General features: G+C 33.0%; 2 protein-coding genes across 5 annotated transcripts; both read left to right on the forward strand.

The window, feature by feature from the left end:
• Positions 1-913: 913 nt before the first annotated feature.
• Positions 914-15,398, forward strand: LOC123321920. 4 transcript variants are annotated; one of them, XM_044909716.1, is made up of 5 exons: positions 917-1,576; positions 1,676-2,672; positions 12,282-12,449; positions 13,523-13,909; positions 14,353-15,398. In XM_044909716.1, exons 1-5 carry the CDS (start codon positions 1,462-1,464, stop codon positions 14,516-14,518), a joined length of 1,833 nt encoding a protein of 610 aa, XP_044765651.1. In that variant the 5' UTR covers positions 917-1,461; the 3' UTR covers positions 14,519-15,398. The 4 variants fall into 4 exon arrangements, with proteins under 4 accessions (XP_044765650.1, XP_044765651.1, XP_044765652.1 ...); XM_044909714.1 differs by having other exon boundaries at positions 918-2,672; XM_044909717.1 differs by lacking the exons at positions 13,523-13,909; positions 14,353-15,398 and adding an exon at positions 12,839-13,079 and having other exon boundaries at positions 917-2,672.
• Positions 15,399-16,207: 809 nt separating this feature from the next.
• LOC123321936 (nuclear receptor subfamily 2 group C member 1) lies at positions 16,208-18,532 on the forward strand. The gene is made up of 6 exons (XM_044909747.1): positions 16,208-16,438; positions 16,496-16,711; positions 16,762-16,950; positions 17,002-17,389; positions 17,442-17,834; positions 17,922-18,532. The coding sequence occupies exons 1-6, from the start codon at positions 16,423-16,425 to the stop codon at positions 18,103-18,105; spliced, it is 1,386 nt and encodes a 461-aa protein (XP_044765682.1). The 5' UTR covers positions 16,208-16,422; the 3' UTR covers positions 18,106-18,532.
• The last annotated feature ends 749 nt before the right edge of the window (positions 18,533-19,281 follow it).

A 19,281-nucleotide genomic window follows, 5' to 3' on the forward strand; every position in this document is an offset into this window, starting at 1 on the left:
AAGCAAACATTTCAAACAATTTTCTTGAACCGAATGTGAAAATTTGATTAATTCATCAGAATTTTTATGTACTCAGTTGCTTCATAAAAACATTTTCAACGATACTTAAGGTTGAATTAGAAAATACTAAATGAAAAAGTTCAGAAATTTTCGTTTTATTGTTCATTTAAAAAAAAAATGTTACGCATGCGTGAAATGTCACGTCATCAATGAATATTCGTTCTGATTGGCCGATTGGTAATATATTATTCCTTCCATCAAATTCTCAGAAAGTAGGAATTAGTTATCATAACTTTCCTTCTCTGAGGTACCTAAGGGCTCTGTTCGAGGTACCCATATGGTTGTCAAGAATAGAAGAGTTGACATGCGCAGATGAATATCATCATATCGATTCTGATTAATAGTACCTATCCGACGAATAGCTATCGATTCGTTGAAATCCCTTGTTTTATCGATAAATCAAGTTCAAATTGGACTAATTAAAAAAGTACCAAAAAAATACCAGTTAATAACCTCAAAATCATTTTCGTTTGCTCTGAATCTAAAGTTGCCTAATGTACATGGTCATAAGGCTCAAAGTCGCTTGACTCGTGTTAATTTTGGTCCTTACGAGCTGATAAAGTAAACTAATTGAGATCGTTTCATTTTTACTGGGGAACGTAGAAGCAGTGATCGAAATGTTTTATAGATGATATATGTTTATCTTTGTATTTGGTGTTTTTTTCATTCTAATTTTCCACGAAAGTCAGAAATTTTATTTATCCTTGAATGTGCTCAATTGAAAGACCTTGGGAAAGCTGAATATAGCCTCGCCACAGTCTCTATTGCGTCATCAATTTGGTGTCGTCACTGTCAGCTGACACAGATCCCAGAGTTGTGATTGGTCTAAAGTTGCATCTGGCGGCCATTTTATAAAACAAAAATATGTGGAAATGCTCATGGCGACAAATATACCTGCTTCAGAGGCTAGCAAACCCAAGTTCTAGCATCGAGTTGACTCGTGTGATGTGAGAGCGAGTGCAATCGACATCGGCTGAATGTGATAACGCGCTGCTTTTACATGAATTAGAACTTTTAAATATACTTTTTGAGTGTATATTGTGTTGGAAAGAATCGAATAGTGATTGTAAGGTACATGTCCTATGATGAACGACTAGTGGAGTATTTATCTGTAAACTGTAGACTTCAAAGCCTGATATTTCTTTGATGACACTATGGCCGCTAAAACATAACCAGGGGAAGTAGTCACCCGCCTTAACCTCATTTATCTCTCAATAAACAATCTGGGATTTTTTGTTCTTAAAGCCACCAAAAACTCTCATAAAAGTGTTAAAGTGATCAGTGTAGGATCAACGGTATTTCTATGAATTGACAGAAACAATTAAAATGTATAACAGTGATTCCGCAGTGCTATTTTTTTTCTGTAGGTTTCTTTAAACATAGAATAAAATTTCATTGAAAATGAGTGTAAAACAAGAGAGACACGATGAAGCTGAAATACAAGAATTGGCGGCAAAAATGGTCGAGGAGAATAAGGCAAAAATGGCAACTCCCCAACGAACCCCCAACCAACCTGGTACCAGTATGAATATTCTAAGCTATTTGAATACAAACAATGCCAAATCGAAATCTTCAACATCAATAGGAAATCCAAGTAATTCTGGTGATATTTCAGATGAATCCTCTGTCAGAGGAAGATTTGGATGGATTTCTATTGCAAAATCACACATTCCATATATAATTCGTGGTGAAGAACTGTATTGCTCAGTTAGAATGGTTGAAATGAAGATATTGAATAGGTATTTAACTTACTTACATCCAGATATTTATAACTGTACATGTATAAGAAGCTACTTTATCACTGAAGCAGAATGCCGCCTATTGAATGAAATTAATATTAAACATTGTGACTGCCAGTTTGGAAGAGAACAATTCACCACAATGGATTTGATAGTAAGATTAACTGATGCTGAAGAATTTTTCAAGTTTTTGAGTGCATGCTACTCAAAGTTACTTAGTGGGGAAGTAACTGCTCTGGATCGTTGTGGCTTCATCCGTATAAATAAAGAATCAGTTGTACCATATACCATTTATCAACAACAGAAGTATGTCCCATTATTTTATTTTGAAGGAGAGACCGATAACTTGAAACAAAAAGCTGACAAACTGGAAGGATGGGATCTATCTTATTTGAAGTTCTGTTGTAAGGTTCAAGGAATTAGAAATGAATTGTTCGCACATGATTCGTGCTCAGTAATTAGTTTGAATGACATAAAGAATTATTTTCCCCCTGGAACACTCTTTGAAGATTATTGGCCCAAGAAAAACATGGATTCCCAACTGTTGATCAGTAACTCCAATCGGGCACCACAGCAAATTATCCAGTGGACACGGCAGCCGACGCATCCACCTATTCAAACGAAGCCATCCCCATCTCCAAAGCCTGCCACTCAAGCAAAAGCAGCCACCAATAGCCAAATGCATAACATGCATCTATACTCAACCTACGGGATCACTGGTGGCCAACCAGCTTATCATCCAAGTCAGCCGAGAACAGCCAGTTCAGCAGTGAGAGCGTACCCTGCAGCAGCAGGGGCACGGCACATGAGGCCTAACTACTATAACTCCATGTCACAGGTTCCACCACCACCATTAGTTCGAGCCTCACAACCGTAAGTAAAAATATCGTTATATCTCAATGTGGAGCACAAATTTCTTTATTTTCTGTTGCTTACACTAGCAGTGTTGACCATGCTTTGAGTGTGCATATCATTGAGGATATCAAATAGTCGTGAATCACTAATTTAAACAGAAGCTTTTGATACTTTTTTGCTGATAAATATATCTGTTTTGTTTATAATATGTGTAAACAACTCATGAATAATTGGCTTGCTAGTGATCAGAAATTTTTGTATATCCAATATTTTAAATATTTCAACAAGAAAGAACAATTTTGTGCAACTTTTGTATGGAAATGAGTTATTGGTACAGTTTCCCCTTTTTTTGAGGGCTTGTAAAGTAATTGAGAGTACAAGACCCTACGTTGTATAAATAAATCTGATAGTTGAATGCTAATCTGAATTATATTTTGTGTTATTAAAAAATGTATGAGGTATTAATAAATAATTACATTTTTTTTTCATCTTGGTTTTATCAAGGGAGAATGTTCAAATGTATATCGAAATGTTTTAATATCAAGCTCCAAAGAATATATTTTGATTTGTGAATTATTTATTCCTTATGTATGACATAATAGAAACATGTTTCTGCTTTCTACAAGAGAGTGTCTTGAAAAATTCTGTCTTTTGAGAGTTCTTAAAACTTCAGTGCTTCATTTGTCTAGTCTAGATGTTTAATTCTTGAGAAGATTTTCCCAGATTAACATTTATTCATGGTGAAGAAATGGAGTTTGATAAAGACATTGCCATTTTTTCAGATCGTTCCGTGTTGTATTGAGCTCATTTACAAAAAAAATTGATTCTGAACATTGTTTCCAGAAAGAGCAAAGCATCATCTGTGTCAAAGCAAGATAATAAAGAAGATAATTTATCTAGAAACAAAGGTTTTATCGCTAGTATATTGGAAGAAGGGAATAAAATCGATCATACCAAGGGTGAAGATAAACCATTTGAAACAGGTGATTCTTCTTTTGAAATATGCAGTAGTGTCGAAAGTACTTCTGATGAAAATGAATGCAAAGGTTCACCAAAATCTTCAGACAGTGAAGTTAAGACAAGCGATATAAAATTCAATTTTAAAAAGTACAATCCTAAGGTATCAATTCGTTCATTATGTAAAGACACTGCTGAAGCCTCTGTTCTACTTAGTAAAGATTCAGAACCCTCAACATCTACTGAACCCTCGTTTGAAGAAGAAAAATGTTATAGCGTCCAATACAAATATAAATGTTCTACTAGTGACGCCAAGGATAAAGTTAGGTCTTGTAAAAATAAATCAAAACATCCATTAAAATCAATACTTAGTAAAGAAAAGAGCTTTGAAAGGAAGCGCTCTGTAACTTTTAGTGATGTAGATGAAATCAAATATTTCAAAAGTGACTCTTCTGATTTTGAATTTAAGGATGATGAATGCATGTTAGATTTTTCTGTTATGAGACGTGGCTCACCAGAGATTACGTCGAAAAGATGTTTGAGAGTTGACTATAATAAAGATACTCCATCTAAGTGAAGAATTTGAGCTCAGTCACTTATGAAAGTCAGATTGTTTGATGATGGTTTTGTTTGTGTGATATGCGTTGAAGATTCCCTAGATTTTTTTTTTATAATCTATCAACATGTAACTGTATCCTTTTAAGTCAGTGATTTGGATTGCTACTATTAAAAACGTTTTGTTTGCGTTGAAATTATTATTTATTATATAAATTTTTTAAGTTGGCGATGGCATGTAAAAATTACAAAATAAATGTCATTTGATTGTTTTCACTAGTTTTCATACGTATCCTATGGAGACAATGGTAATATACTGATTCTGGCAGTATTAAAAAAAGTTTAGTGGTGTAAATTATAATTTTCTTTCCAAATAGAGGAAATTTCTACAAAACACAAAGATCAACGTGTCTGAGAATCATTATTTACCTTCTCATTTTTTCACTAATATCTTATGGTATATGTTATAAATTGCCTTAAACACGCCACCTGTTGAATCTGGCACATAGTTTCTTTCTCTTGATTAGTTCTCTACTGCCTTTCACATTCTGAGCATTTCTTCATTTTTATGCATGTTTACTTTTGACTATTTCATGCCGAAAGCTAGACATATTTTGCATCTGGTGGAGAACCAATTCTGAATATCGGTGATAGAATCTTTATAGTCTTATAGCATAATTTCTGGTTCATTGCACTCCCTTCAACATTGGCGTTATTTTTCTCTTGACCCATCCTTCTATTATATGCTCAGAATCAATCAAATATTAATGATTTCAAAGAAGAAGAAAATAACTTTATTGGAACATGTTCAAATGGACAACTAAGAGATTGTCTCTTCTTATCTATTGGTAAAAATTATTTTTATCTGTTAATATGGACAAAACCTGTTGAAATGCTTCTTTTTATCGATATTGCAGTTATTTCAATCATATATGGAGACTTCTTTGCATGTATACTCATTAGATTATATCTCAGGAGCTTCATATCCAAAACATTTGCATCGGCTGGAAAAAAATATATTTTTATTGTCTACCTGTAAAATTGATCTTATACATTATTTATTAATATAATATTGAAATTAATATTCAACTGTACCAATATCCGTAACAATCAGATTGTCATGTGATAATTTTTTTAGCACGAAATTGTTCTTTGTTGAAATGAAAAAATTTAGAATTTTTTAGTGCGACAATCTTATCCTCTAAAATTATTTTTTATCGTTTTGATGTTCTTTCTGTTAGTTCTTGTTTATTGCTTGTAGTGTGTTCGTTTTCTATAATGTGATAACAGCGTTCTATATATCGAACATAACTGGTCCTTTTTTTTGTTAATAGCGAATATGTTCTGTTTGCGTTCATTTTATGTCAGTAGACTTTCTCTGTTGAGGTTGAAACACATTTTGCGTATCGAGTTTTAACTGCCTCATCAGTTAAGTGTGGTCGAATTTCAAAAACAAGGTTCTGAGGATTTTTTTCATAATTTAATTATTTTGACTTATTTTCAAGAAGTTGTTGATGAGTACTGAAATTCGATTGAGAACACTGACAATGATTTGATCATTTGTGTTCCCCATAAGTCGACCAATTCAAATTGAATTTTTTTTATATTGATTTTTCAAGGTAAGTATTCATTCACTTTCGAGCTCGGTCTCGAACGATGCATAAATTGTTGCATTCGGGCGTTTTTCAGTTATTAAAGTATTTTCAGCTAATTTTATAGCACTTACCCTATAAATACATAGGTACTAATGGTGGTGGATAATATAGTTTCAATTATTTGATTGATTTTTATGAATGGAAGTATGAGTTATCAGATCAATGTATAAGGTTTTTAAATAACTTTAATAGTAATTGAGAAATATGAAGCAATTTGATGGTTCAAGTTCGGCAAGATTTTCAAGTGAAGAAAGATTCAGATTCTCGAAAAAAAAGATTTTTCCATTCTCTTGAAGCTCAGAATTCAGATTACCTCCCAAAGACCAAGCTTGCGCGGTCCCTTGGCGCTTGTATGAAGAGTAAATTGTTCGGTCAGGGGTTTGAAAACTAACGACAATTCCTACTGGGTGCGCATGTTCCAAATTCTCCCTTCGCAGTTGTATTGTAAGATCGAAGAAACGGAGTATGGTCGACGCTTGCGCAAACGGATGTAGGAACAGTAGATTACTTCTACTATCGACCTCGTGAAGTGATCCATCTACGGGTTACTTAACGTAACGGTACTCTTTACTATTCGGCATAAAGATAGCGGAATATTTGATTTCCGAGCTAGCTTTCGATAAATTTGTGAAGCGGTCAACACCTAATTTATTTTAAGCTTCCGGAGAAATTATAAATTTCCAAAAGAGTGTATCAAATGTTTCTTTTTAGTTCAAATATTGTCATTTCGTTTCATTCATTGTGAAGTTTGAGAATCGTTCATAAAATTTTATGGAAATCAAATTCTCATTGCAGACGATTCAGAATTATATCAATTAGTATAAATTCTCTAGAAAATCCAGCAAAAATCTATATTTTTTCATTTACGATTTGTTAACCAAGTATTCTAAATGTGAGATTCATGATTAAATTCAACTTGAACATTGTCACTGAACCAGGTGTTGCTACAACAAGTAAACGCAATGGTGCAATCCGTAGGAAATTGTCTAAACAACAATTCTTCGAAATTGTTACTAAACATTTTAACACATTAGTTGGCCATAACTGCTTTTTCTTACAATTTGCTAATTTATACTAGACTTGGTGGAATTCACAAAAATGTTAACACTAACAGATTCATTCGTAGAAACGTAACTGTATGAAAGATTCCATTTTCAAAACTTAAACGGCGGATTCAAATAAAATAAGATTGCCACAGAAAGTTGCTGAACCATTCTAAAATGATAGTAATGGAAAAGGAAATAGAACAAATTCTGAGAGTATTTATGCATTGTATTGAAACTGATACTGAATTCAGTAAGAAAAAAGTAGCAGGTAAAAAATGCTAAAGAAAAAAAAATTACAAGAGGAAGCAAGAAGAAAAATAGACATGAGCTATAATAATGTTAGACAAAAAGAAAGCGAATTCGAAATAAATTCAGGGGGAATACGAGCAACAGATCGAGGTGTGGAAGGAATTTCAGGAATAGAAAAAAACATTCTGCTGAAATTTCCAATAGAGGGAATAAACTGAAGAGGAAATTGATAAATGGAAGTGGAGGAAAAATAATTTGAAATGAATTTGGAGTGAAACTTTGAAGGAATGCATATAGAACAAGATGAAAGAAATGAGCAAAGAGATAAAAATTTAGAATACAATTTTAAAGAGAGTGAAGGAAAGACAATACAACATAGGAATTGGGGCGGTCAATAAAAATGGAAGACTAGTTCGACCTCTCCCTTGACACTACCATGCCCAGAAACTTGCTTGACGAAAAGGTTGAGTTGGCAAGAAATAAATTGCTGAGTTTCAAAAAGAAAAGTATGTCGAGATGGTAGTAGAATGATGTGGACTCGATCAAGGTTACTGGAGAAAAGTTCAAGGAACTTTTATACAAAACTGAAGATCCTAACATGACTTCCTGGTATTCTACAAGAAAATTTCATTCGAAAAATGCGTTTGTGTATTCACGTTCATTATGAAAACAAATTCGTTGAAATTGGGTTTGAAATTAACGTGCATGGATGAAATGGTCTTGTAACGAACCTTTCCCACTCCTTTTTCGGTTTAAGGTATTACATTTCGGCTCATATTTTGTTCTAGCATTTTTAAGTCGCTTTCAAAGCTCAGTTCATGAAACTATGGGAGTTATAACACTGGATGCAATGATTTCAATATAATTTCTCCCTTTCTTCCCTTCTATTCAGCACCCAGCCTTTCTATAGAAGCATGTAAATGTTGCATAAGTTTTCTAGAGTAGTAAGTCAATTTTTATTCATAAGCAATGAACAGAATAACCGTAAATGGGTCATGGAAACTTCTGATTTTTCCTTTTGCAAAGTTTTTCTCGTAATTTTTTTAATATTTCATCGATATGAGAGTTATTTTTTGGTTAACTATCATATTCGTGAATGTGAATATTTCTCAATAACATATATTCTTTCAATTCATTGGGTTTTTTGCAAATCTGAAAATAATTCAACCCTCTGGGTAGGGATACGAGGACAAGCTTCTTAGAAGAAAAGTTGTGACGCTCTCAACCGCTTTCGAATGTTTAGTTCAGTTCTTTCGTGTAGGCATTGGATTATTCCGAAAAAAATCAATATTACATTGGAATGATTACTCAATGTCTGCAGTTGAAATGATTCAATTTAGTATATCGTTTTCTCTGGATTCATTTGACGTTGTTTGGTCCATTACGTCTTGGAGAAAAAAATCAATGAATCGAAACTGCTGAGCCGAAATGAAAAGATGCCAGATATCTTTTTTCTAATTAGACTGATTTTCATGAATACTGATGCCTTGTTTCGTTAAATCTGGAAGGAAAATGAACTGCTAGTTGATGCTATAAGCTTTTTCGTTCGAAGTATTGGAAAATGTGTTATTGTTTTCAGAAGAGTGGTGAAATCTACTGAAAAGGGGGTTGTTAATACTATTTCAAACTTGGCGGAATTGATTTTAGTTATGTTCTTCACAATCTGCGCTTCTTTTTGATCAAGATCTGAGTTTTCAGGAAACCAAATTTTACGAACCATCATAAAATTAATATCGAGGATTAAACATGCATACTAACCTTTCTTTTGATTGTTTAATTATGTTGTGCAAAAATTTCAAAATGATGACAGTAATATCATTCTCATTCCAAATGTTACAATATGTATTCCTGAAAATCAGTCATTTGTTGAGATTCACCTTGTCGAATTAAGTTCATTAAACCATTGAAAGAAATTCTGGCTTCTTTTCATTTTGTTTCAGGTTCCGAGCATGATGGAACTGCACATGGATTTAAGAGCTCTAGCTCATTCCTTAGATATGATGGGGATGTATCAGCTACCTTCATGGCAAAATGTGCATGAAGGTTTGATTGTTATACACAGTGACGAGGATTAAAGCTACTTGCAAAATTTAAATTTAATATTTTAGGCTTGGATAGGTTTTAGTGACAGTACTGCGCACTTCAAGCCTGGAGTGAAGTGTTCGTTGTTCTTAATGAAATCGACAATTTTTGTAATAATATTTCATCGTATCTGGACAAATTATATCCCACAGATTCAGTTTTTTTATATAATCTAGGGTAATACCGAAAATAAGAATGTCATAATATGTAATATTCGCTTCAATATGATAATGCTTCGATCAGTGTAAACGAATAATAGCGTGTTATCATAATTGGTTTAGTGTCTTAGGACGATTTGTTATTTTTGATCAAGTTAGTGAAATTTATTTATTTTACAAGTATTTTATTGATTATCAGTATTTTCTCATTACCTGAATTTAAAATAGAAGTGAAGAAATTCTCTAGATATATTTATTATTCCCCCTGATCATATACTAATTTTCAAATTTGAGAAATGAGAAAAAATTCGTTTTCCATCTTTTTTCATTGAATGTCTACTCAAAATTTCTGTTTGATTCGCAAGCAAAGTGATGTTTTCTCATTTCTTCATAAACTAACCGACTTCATCATCCAATATGAATATAGGGGGATGTCTAAAGCACAGGTAATAGTTTCAAAACAGAGTAATTTAAGGTGTTTTTCATTTTTATTTATTTAGAGGCTTGATTATAATTCATAAGCTATCAAATATTGTCATTCTAGTGATTGCATAATTAGTCTTAAAATTTTGGGCATATTGTGGTCCTTATTAGCTCAACGATTAGGAATGAAAAACACTTTTCGCAAATTTATCGAGTGAACAGTCAGGTGAAAACCAGTTTTCAGAAGGAGCATGCGTGAAAATAAGCGTTAGAAACTACTTGAAACACTACTTTTATCTTTCCATGGCAGTGGGTTTATATCAGAACTGTTTTCGAATTCTCGACGATCTAGTATGATAAAACGTTCTATGTGACTGAATTGTCGTAGTCGAGAGTTCAACAACCTCCAACTGTAAATAATTTCGGAAAATAAGGCTCATACGTCTTCTTTTATTAGAGTTTATTTTGTTTTTCAATCGTTGGGATACTTAGGGATTTCGTAAATAATGGATGTGATGAACTTATTTCCATTCTTAGGTCTTGGGGGGAAAATTAATATCCATTTAACGAATTTTGGCACATTATACTGGGATATTAAGTAGGTATTCGATAAATAGGAATCGTGGTTCCGGTATTCCCCTTTGCTTTGTTGAAACAGCCAGAACCGTAAGATTTAATATATCCTAAAATTTGCATTTGAAATTTCCCGAATCTAATAGTTTGGACTCGATTCCACCAATATGTTTCGAAACTGGTATGTCCCAACAATATCTTTGAAATTTTATTGTTTTTCACGAATTATTAGGCATGCCTAAGTCATCTACGTGTTTAATTGATTAACTACAAATGATTTAATTGTGTTATGCCGTTGCATGCATATGGATCTTCTGCTTCTTAAGAGTGTTGAGAATTGATTTGATTGCAATATTAGAACAATTCGAAACTAATCACAACTTGTCCTATCAGTTATCCAACCTATGGAAAGGATGATTGGTAAGTAAATGTGGATGTTCTATTTTTGTGTTCATCCCTCGTGAGGGTCCACCCAAAAAAATCAGTTTTTTGATGTTCGATTTCCTAACTCGGTCAAGTCTTGTTACTATGCTGCTTTCTCAATGTCATTTCAGTATTTAACCTTGAAATACCGTTAACTCTTAATGATTTTACATAACGATGTCTATAGTTTTTCAATCATTAGAGATTTTACACCGACAAAGTGTTGAGCACTAGAACAATAGTTTATCAAACATTTAAAAAAGTCACTCGATGAATCATATTTCGATAATTTCTTATCGTTCTTGATTGTTTCTCCTCCAAAGAAATGATTCGAATGATTCTCATTTCAAAATTTGAATTGGGTTAATGCATTTTGATATCTCGAAAGTTTGAAACGGCAGCTCTGAAAAGTAAATGCGGAAAACTCCGTTTTTCCCAAATGAAGGTGTATATTTGGGAAAATTTTAATTCGTTTTGATTACCTCCAAAGCTATATTTAGCCTAAAATATTTTGTACTGACTTCAGGCAGTTTATTTAAGCAGCAAAAACACTCGACTAGATTATACGTTTGTGAATACAAAAATAATTCGCTTGCTTGTATCGTATAACGGGACCAAACCGGTTTGGAAGAAAAAAAATCACCACTTTGAATCATCGTTCATTTTACACTCTTGCACTCACCGGTGGTATTCCTTTCAGATTACGTTTTCCAGAATGGTAAATTGTTGGATCTTCAAAATTCGCATTCTGTTGATTGGGAAAATCTGAATTTTGAAGATACAACAGTTTTCACAATTCGAACATTCTTTCATTGTTGTTAACCATTTGTTTAGATCAAGAATTTTCAAGTTATTCCTGGTCTACCTGAACAAATATAATGTTCTTTTATATCTTTTTTTAAATCTCATTCTATATAGTTGAATGCATTGGCATGGGTGCATTCGGAATAGTTTAATTTATGTTGATTATAATGATTGACTACTTTGTTCAGTTGTCAATCAGGGTAATCATACATTGAAAAGTCATTTTTTTTCAGACTGTTATCAGTAGTGTAGCAGTTTTTTCCAATTATGTCAAGATAATTTATTCTACGAAACAATAAAGTTCCACACAATATTTTTTCCGGAATGCTAGCTTGCATTCCAGAATTTCAACTTGTAATTCATGTATTTAAGAATTCTGATTTGCAATTCAGAATTCTGACTTGTATCTCGAGAATTTTCCAAATTATATCTTAGAATTCCGACTTACAACTCACAATTCGGACTTGTGTCTCAAAATTCTTATTTGTGTATCAGAATTCTGACTTGTCTCTCAGAATTATGACTTATGTCTCAGAATTCTGACTTGTGTCTCAGAATTCTGACTCGTGTCTCAGAATTCTGACTTGTGTCTCGGAATTTCGACTTGCAACTCAGACTTCTTACTGGTCAATAACTGCTCTTTCCTGCACACCTATGTTGACGCATGCAAGTATATCCAATTATTGAGAATTTTTTTTTCAGGCAGTCGTCACCGTATTCCAACTCCCAGTCGAATAACACCGGAAACTACATCATGTTACCGCAGGCGAATTCGCGGGTTGCAGGCTATCACCCCGGTGCTCCCCAGATGAATAAGTATCCACCCCCCTTGGTCGATGTGCGGCATATGAACGGTGGAATGACTTCTAGGTATGAAACAATAATTAACTCATCGTAGGGATTATTAACCTTATACGCTTCAAGTAAACTTGTAAATATACCAAATATTTAAATGAACACAAGTTGAAACCAGGCAAAAGTAGGTATTTGTATGATAGCAAGTTAACTGTCGTATTTAAAGTCAACGTAAACAGCTCTATATTGAAGTGAAACTTCTTAACAGATATCGAACAATTTTCTATTGTGATGTAACATAGCCGCATGTGCAGTTTTTCTCGGGCAGTCTGCTCGACCTTAGAAAATTAAACAATATCAGTTAATGTATGTATGAACTATATACAATAATGCTCAGTGTAGATTGAAATCACTATGTATATCAGTACGATCGAAAACATTTACTTCCATAAATATATTTTTAGTGGTGCTGATAAAAATTCCACAATGGAAAAAACTCTAGGCCTGAAGCGCTCAAGAACAACTTCAAAAGCTGTTAACACGACACAAAGAGCTAAAACAACAACAAAGTGATAAGACCACGGACAATGCAAGATGGTGTACCAAGAATTATATCAGAAGTCAAGCAGAACAAATCTCGATATATCTGTTTACAAAAATTAATCCCAAAGTACAAGCACAATAAATTGTTAATTATTTCCTGTATATAAGAGTTTTCTTAACCTGTTTGCTAAAGTTAAAAAAATAAGAAGTTTCACTTCGTTTTCGTGTAAGTTATAATTTGATTTGTTTTTTATAACTTGATTGATTATGTTGTTGGGGAAAACATAATGCCTGATGTTTTCAAGTATTGCACAGAGGAGAACCAAAAAACTGATGATTTTTCTATTTAATTATGATGGCCCTGTTTGATAGTGACTCAAAGTGTAATCTTTAGTTGAGATTCAAATTACTGAAATGAGAGACTATCATTTTCAATCAATGCAACAGCATTTTTGTTTTTCTCTGTCAACAAGGTCATATATTTTGTACTACTTCTTCAGCAAATGAATAAAGTACTTGAGCAATGAGATTCCAGCACTCGCAATTTCCTTTTTATCACTTGCAGGTGACTCTAAGGGAAATTTAATATATTTTTTTGTCAACAGAGAAATGCAGAGTAGTTATGTAGTGACAAGTAGTCAGAATCAAATGATGAATCAACAGACGACACATCAGCCAACAACGAGGTCGGAATCGAATATTTCCGATGACCGAAATAACGTCGCTAATGGTAGAATGAATATGAACAATTGCACTAGAAAATTGCAATCAATTCCGGATCCTCCGACAGGTGGAAGTCATGTTCCCTATCAGATGCAAAAAGCAGTGATCGAAAATAAAATGATACCATGTATAAATATGAAACCTTTTGTTTTTACGGACCTTTTAGTCACTTTGCCTGATCTGTGTTCTAATTTTTTCAACAATGTACCAGTGCAATCTTGTCAGCAAGTACTCCAAGTATTGGATGTTGACCTATTCAAGCCAAATAAGTGAGTATACACATTTTGTATTCTTAAAATTCAGCATGTAACCTAACAGGCTCTATCAGTTGTAATCTCTGTATAAGAAGTTCAAACTTTTAATCTAATTGAGCTGGAGATATACAGCTGGAAGTTTTCTATTGGTAAAATCGAGGCAGTACAAGACTCAAGATCCAAAATTTTTTCTTCATATTTCATTGCTGTTTTGAACCAGCCGTTGGTTCCATTCTCTAGGAGGATCATTTTTTATTGCATCTATAAATTAAGAAGTGAATTCTAATTTTCAGTTGTTTCCAAGAAAAGATTTTTGCATTAGTTTCTCAGAATTTTGAAATATGGCTTTAGTTATTGAAGATGATGTACCAAAATGAAATGAAGTGGTTTGTCTGAATTCTTAAATAATGGAGCCTGTTATATGTTCTCATTTATACACATGATATTTTTCTTTTTAGTTCACAAATGCAAGTGTTAATGGAAAACGGAAAATGCCAAAATGCCAATGAGACAATTCCACTTGTTCAAGTTCGAAGTGTTATCGACTTTATGCCCCAGTTAAAATATATGTTGGGAGGTATGTTGCAGTCAGATATGGGATCCAAGAGGCCGAGAAATAGCTAGGGTTGGCAGCCATTGTGGGGCTATAATTTTTACAACATGTAATCATCATGCCTCACAAATATGGTTAATTCTCAATCTACAAATTGTTCCTAAAGTGTAAATTAATTAAACACCCCCAAAAACGTAATGAACAGTGATGAACAATACGCGTTTATTTTGTTTCTGATTAATCCGTGATAATATTAGTGAAATGACCTTCCTAACAGATGTTTTTTTAGATATCACTTTTGGACGTTGCTATGAAAATCCATTTAATTTATGTTCATCATCTTATTTATTATTGCTATCAATGAACAGGCGTTTCCGACTTTCTAGTCAATTCTTCATGCACCCATGTAACGCAAAAGTGTTAGCTAATTGTAATATCTGTTCTCTTCTCTATATGAATAACTATTTATTTCAAAAGTTAAAAGTATAATATTGATATATAGTTGATATCAGTGTAAAATGTCCAGGGTAGGGGATGTAATTTAGTGAACTTTATTCTGGAAAATAGAAAATTATAAATGGTATAATTATTTTTTGTACTTCTGTAAAAATTTTGAATAAAGTCAGAGAATCGATTGGGCTTTTTACACTTGGGGGAAGTCTTGTCTGATCTTCCAACTGTAATTTCAATTTTATTATGAATTTACACTAATGATCACTAGCTTGATAGTTATGTATTATCTTGTTGATATCTCTTTATTCTCCTGCCTGTGATATTTAGATGACAGTATTTCAGGAACATGTACATTTCAGTTCGATTATTTATTACCAATTTATTAGATTCTGGCATCTACTTGCACTAAAATATAATGAGCGTACATAAAAATATTTCTGGAAATAAGTTGTAATATACATAGTTTGTACAAACTGTTAATAAAATCTTTTTCTATAATTTTTGTTGTATATTTTTGAATGAGTGTTGCTGATTCGTTTGCATTTGCTCATATTCTATTTTGAACAGTTAGACCTTGATGTTTCTAATCATGTATATGTAAATAGTCGATCATTACTCAAATAAAACTTTATAAGTTCTATTATTTATTCGTTTCAATACTAGATTTTATATATATTTATAATATATATGTTTCTTCATATTTGAACTGAATGTTTAAACTTTCCTATGAGTTCTGTAAATAAAGTTATATGAATCGATCATTTAAATTATTTTATAAAATTTCAGATCAATACATCATCAGTATCGACAAGAGCTCGATGTTGGGAACAGACTCAACTTCAGTTGGGAATACATCATTGATGTATCAGGCAGAAGGCAAGGCGTTTTGACTTATTTTTATTGTTTTCGAGATTTAGCGTGTTGGCTTACGAGTAAAGGTATTTGTTTAATAAATGTTTTGTGAGAAATAACGTTCGTTAAGAAATTGAATCAGATTTTCTCATTTTCGTAGAGGTTTTTCAAATATAACCACAAGAGAATTTAATATTTGGTACGCATGTGCAGGTTGATACACCCATTTAAAATATTCGTGAAAATTAGGATTGAAAACGTTATCATCATTTCATATTTGGGACACACTGTATACATCTTCTATGATTATCTCAAAGTTCCGATTTATTAGTGTTCTGTGGTTCTGAACTTTGATACGTTTTTTCATAGAGAAAGAGAAAGAGTCTCTGCGTTTTTTTTAATCCGTGAACTACGTGCGTAGATTCGTCTATGAAAGAAAAGAATCTTCTGTGCATTTATGCAGTGATTTGAGTTTCTATGGTGACGTGCCTAAAGTTCATGAACCTTGGTCATGTTAAACAATCAACACATAATTTATTTAAAACAAATAGAAAGGGTCAAGTTGTTGATCGACTGCTTACTTTTTTTTAGAACGCATTCTTCTAACCAATCGATTTAATTTTACGAAGGTATAGTGCAAAATTTATTATCCCTAATCTGGATCACCATTATGGAAATGGAACAAAGTAAGAGGAACTTGTAGCAATATAAGAAATATTCTAATTAGAAAACATAATTTTAAGTCGAACTCTGCGTTGTTTGTGGGGACAGAGCGTCTGGACGTCATTATGGAGCAATTAGCTGTGAAGGATGTAAAGGGTTTTTCAAAAGGTCAATAAGGAAACAACTTGGATATCAATGTAGAGGAAATAAAAATTGTGAGGTGACCAAACATCACAGAAACAGGTGTCAGTATTGTAGATTGCAGAAATGTTTGGCCTGTGGAATGCGAAGTGATTGTAAAACAATTAGAAATTTAATTTTGCCCTGTCTAATTCGTAATTTTCAGCTGTTCAACATGAACGAAAACCCATTATTGACAAGAAGGAATTCAATAACTCTTTGAGTAGTTTCAACTCAAATCAAACAAACCCTAAAATTTTTATCAAGAAAGATTTAACTTTTGAGAACCCAAATTATCTTCCTAGCAATTTCAGCCCATGTGAACTTGGATTTCAACTTCTCCACAAAAGAATAGGTAATGTTTAAAAAATACTTTATTTAAATGATTCTTATACTCTATTTCCAGCTGGTAGTACGACTAATGACTTAGCATTTAATTTTTCTCCTAGTCAACCTAGTAATGATGATGAGCTATCATCAGATAGTACCAATAATGGAAATGGGGATTCTGGTGATGCCCTCATGGCAGCCAGAGAAAAACAATTGATTTCAAAAGCATTAGAATCTATGGCCAGGTTGCAATATTTAGAGAATGATTTGTCTTCATTACATGATGATAGATGCCAGGAGTATGAGGGTCCGATTTTACAAGAACAAAATATTGCTTTTAACTTGCAAATACCTGGTACAGTGCCTTCCTATCTTAATATTCATTACATATGTGAAAGTGGTTCCAGACTTCTATTTTTATCTGTTCATTGGGCGAAGAGTATTCCAGCATTTCAAACACTGAGGTGAGTTTAACTAGACATCTTGTTTGAAAATATTCACCTTTAATTTTTTCAGTTCAGAGGTGCAGATATCTTTATTGAAAAATTGTTGGGGCGAGCTATTTGTTCTTGGTCTAGCACAATGTTCTCACATGTTATCACTTGCTACCATATTATCGGCATTGATTAGTCATCTCCATGCATCGATTGCTCAAGACAAAATGCCAGCGAATAAGGTTAAACAAGTGACAGATCATATTCTTAAACTTCAAGATTATGTCAGTGCAATGAATAGACTCAATGTGAATGATCACGAATATGCCTATTTGAAAATTATTAGTTTATTTTCACCTGATCAGCCAGAGTTGTTATTGAGGAAACAGCTGGAGGGCTTGCAAGAAAAAGCATGTCAAGCTTTCAAAAGTTACATGTCTACCAGTTACCCAGAAGACAATAATCGGTTTGTAAGGTATGTTAATTCAAGACATTGAATTCTCACAAACTGTTATCCGATTATCTTTCAAACTATTTTATATGTAATATTGATGTTTTTCAGGCTGATTTTGAGACTATCGCCATTAAGAGGACTTGAGCCTTCTATACTAGAGGAGCTTTTTTTCTCAGGATTGCTTGGACAAGTACAAATCAACAGTGTGATACCTTATATTTTGAGGATGGGTTGTACCAGTCAAGGGAATGGAAGTGGACAAGTGAAATCCGAACAGATGGATCAACTGTGAAAAGTTCAGTCGCAAGTTTGCACTTTTATAAAAAGTTTTTGTGTTCCACGTTTTTGAGAGAATTTTGATTTATTCTTATCGGTGGATGGTGGAAGTTTTTATTTAAGTTCTGTCCAGTGGTATTTATGTGATTTTGTAATCACATATAAAATTTTTATATGTGCTATATATTTTTACAATGTCATTATAAAAGCTATATTCCAAATCTATTCTTCTACTTGTCAGATAGTAAGGGAGTTAAATATTCTGGATGAAATAAGTAACCAAAGTGTGCTCGCTATAGATCAGAACGGTTTTCAAGTGCAATTCCCTCTACTTAATATTTTTGGATTGAAATTTTATACATATTTTATTTATAAGTAATTTATTTTTATATGTGAAAGTGTGAGGCTAGTTTCCTGAATATATTTGAATTCACTACACATAATACTTCGGATTATTAATGAAATACTTGATGAAATTTCCATCGAGTGTCTCTAATGAACCTAATCAAAATCATATTTTGAAAGCTATCTGCGAAGTAGGTGAAAATGAAATAATTCTGCTCTTGGTTCAACTTAAGTCCTGTTGAAGTGGTTTCTTATTAAAGATAAGGACAATCTGGGTCATACTGAGCTTTTGGTGACGGAATATGTGTACTTTGTGGATTATCATATAGAACTAGCAGATTTGAGATTACAACCCATATAATCTCTAATCTGCGAGTTCAACACTATTTGTGCTAAGCATAGAGCTGATGTCTTACCCTAGATAGAGGAAAGAGAAGATACCGCATTGCGCAGCTACGAAGGAGAGCTTTCTGTGTCCAACATCAACTTGTTTTTGTTTACGTTTACCCCAATCCGAATCTATCTTTTTCGGCATATTTTCCACAAATTAGACAATTTCCTGGCATGTCAACACCGAAATTCTTGATACTCAAGTCTTAAAACGCATGAAACACTATTACATCGAACACAAATACGATAATAAACATTCAAATATTGGGGTAAACGTAAACAAACATGGAGTAGATGCACAGTAAATGTCAACAAAAACATAGAGATGTTGGACACACTTTTCTTGTTGTTTACGTTATCTTCCCCTTCCTCTATCTACGTGTCTTACTCTATATGTAGCTCATACTGGGCTCTGAGCATGGAAAATGGGGGTTTTCCCTGACAAGTCCACTCTTTT

Source organism: Coccinella septempunctata, chromosome X (genome assembly GCF_907165205.1).
Source record: "Coccinella septempunctata chromosome X, icCocSept1.1, whole genome shotgun sequence".
NCBI lineage: Eukaryota > Metazoa > Arthropoda > Insecta > Coleoptera > Coccinellidae > Coccinella > Coccinella septempunctata.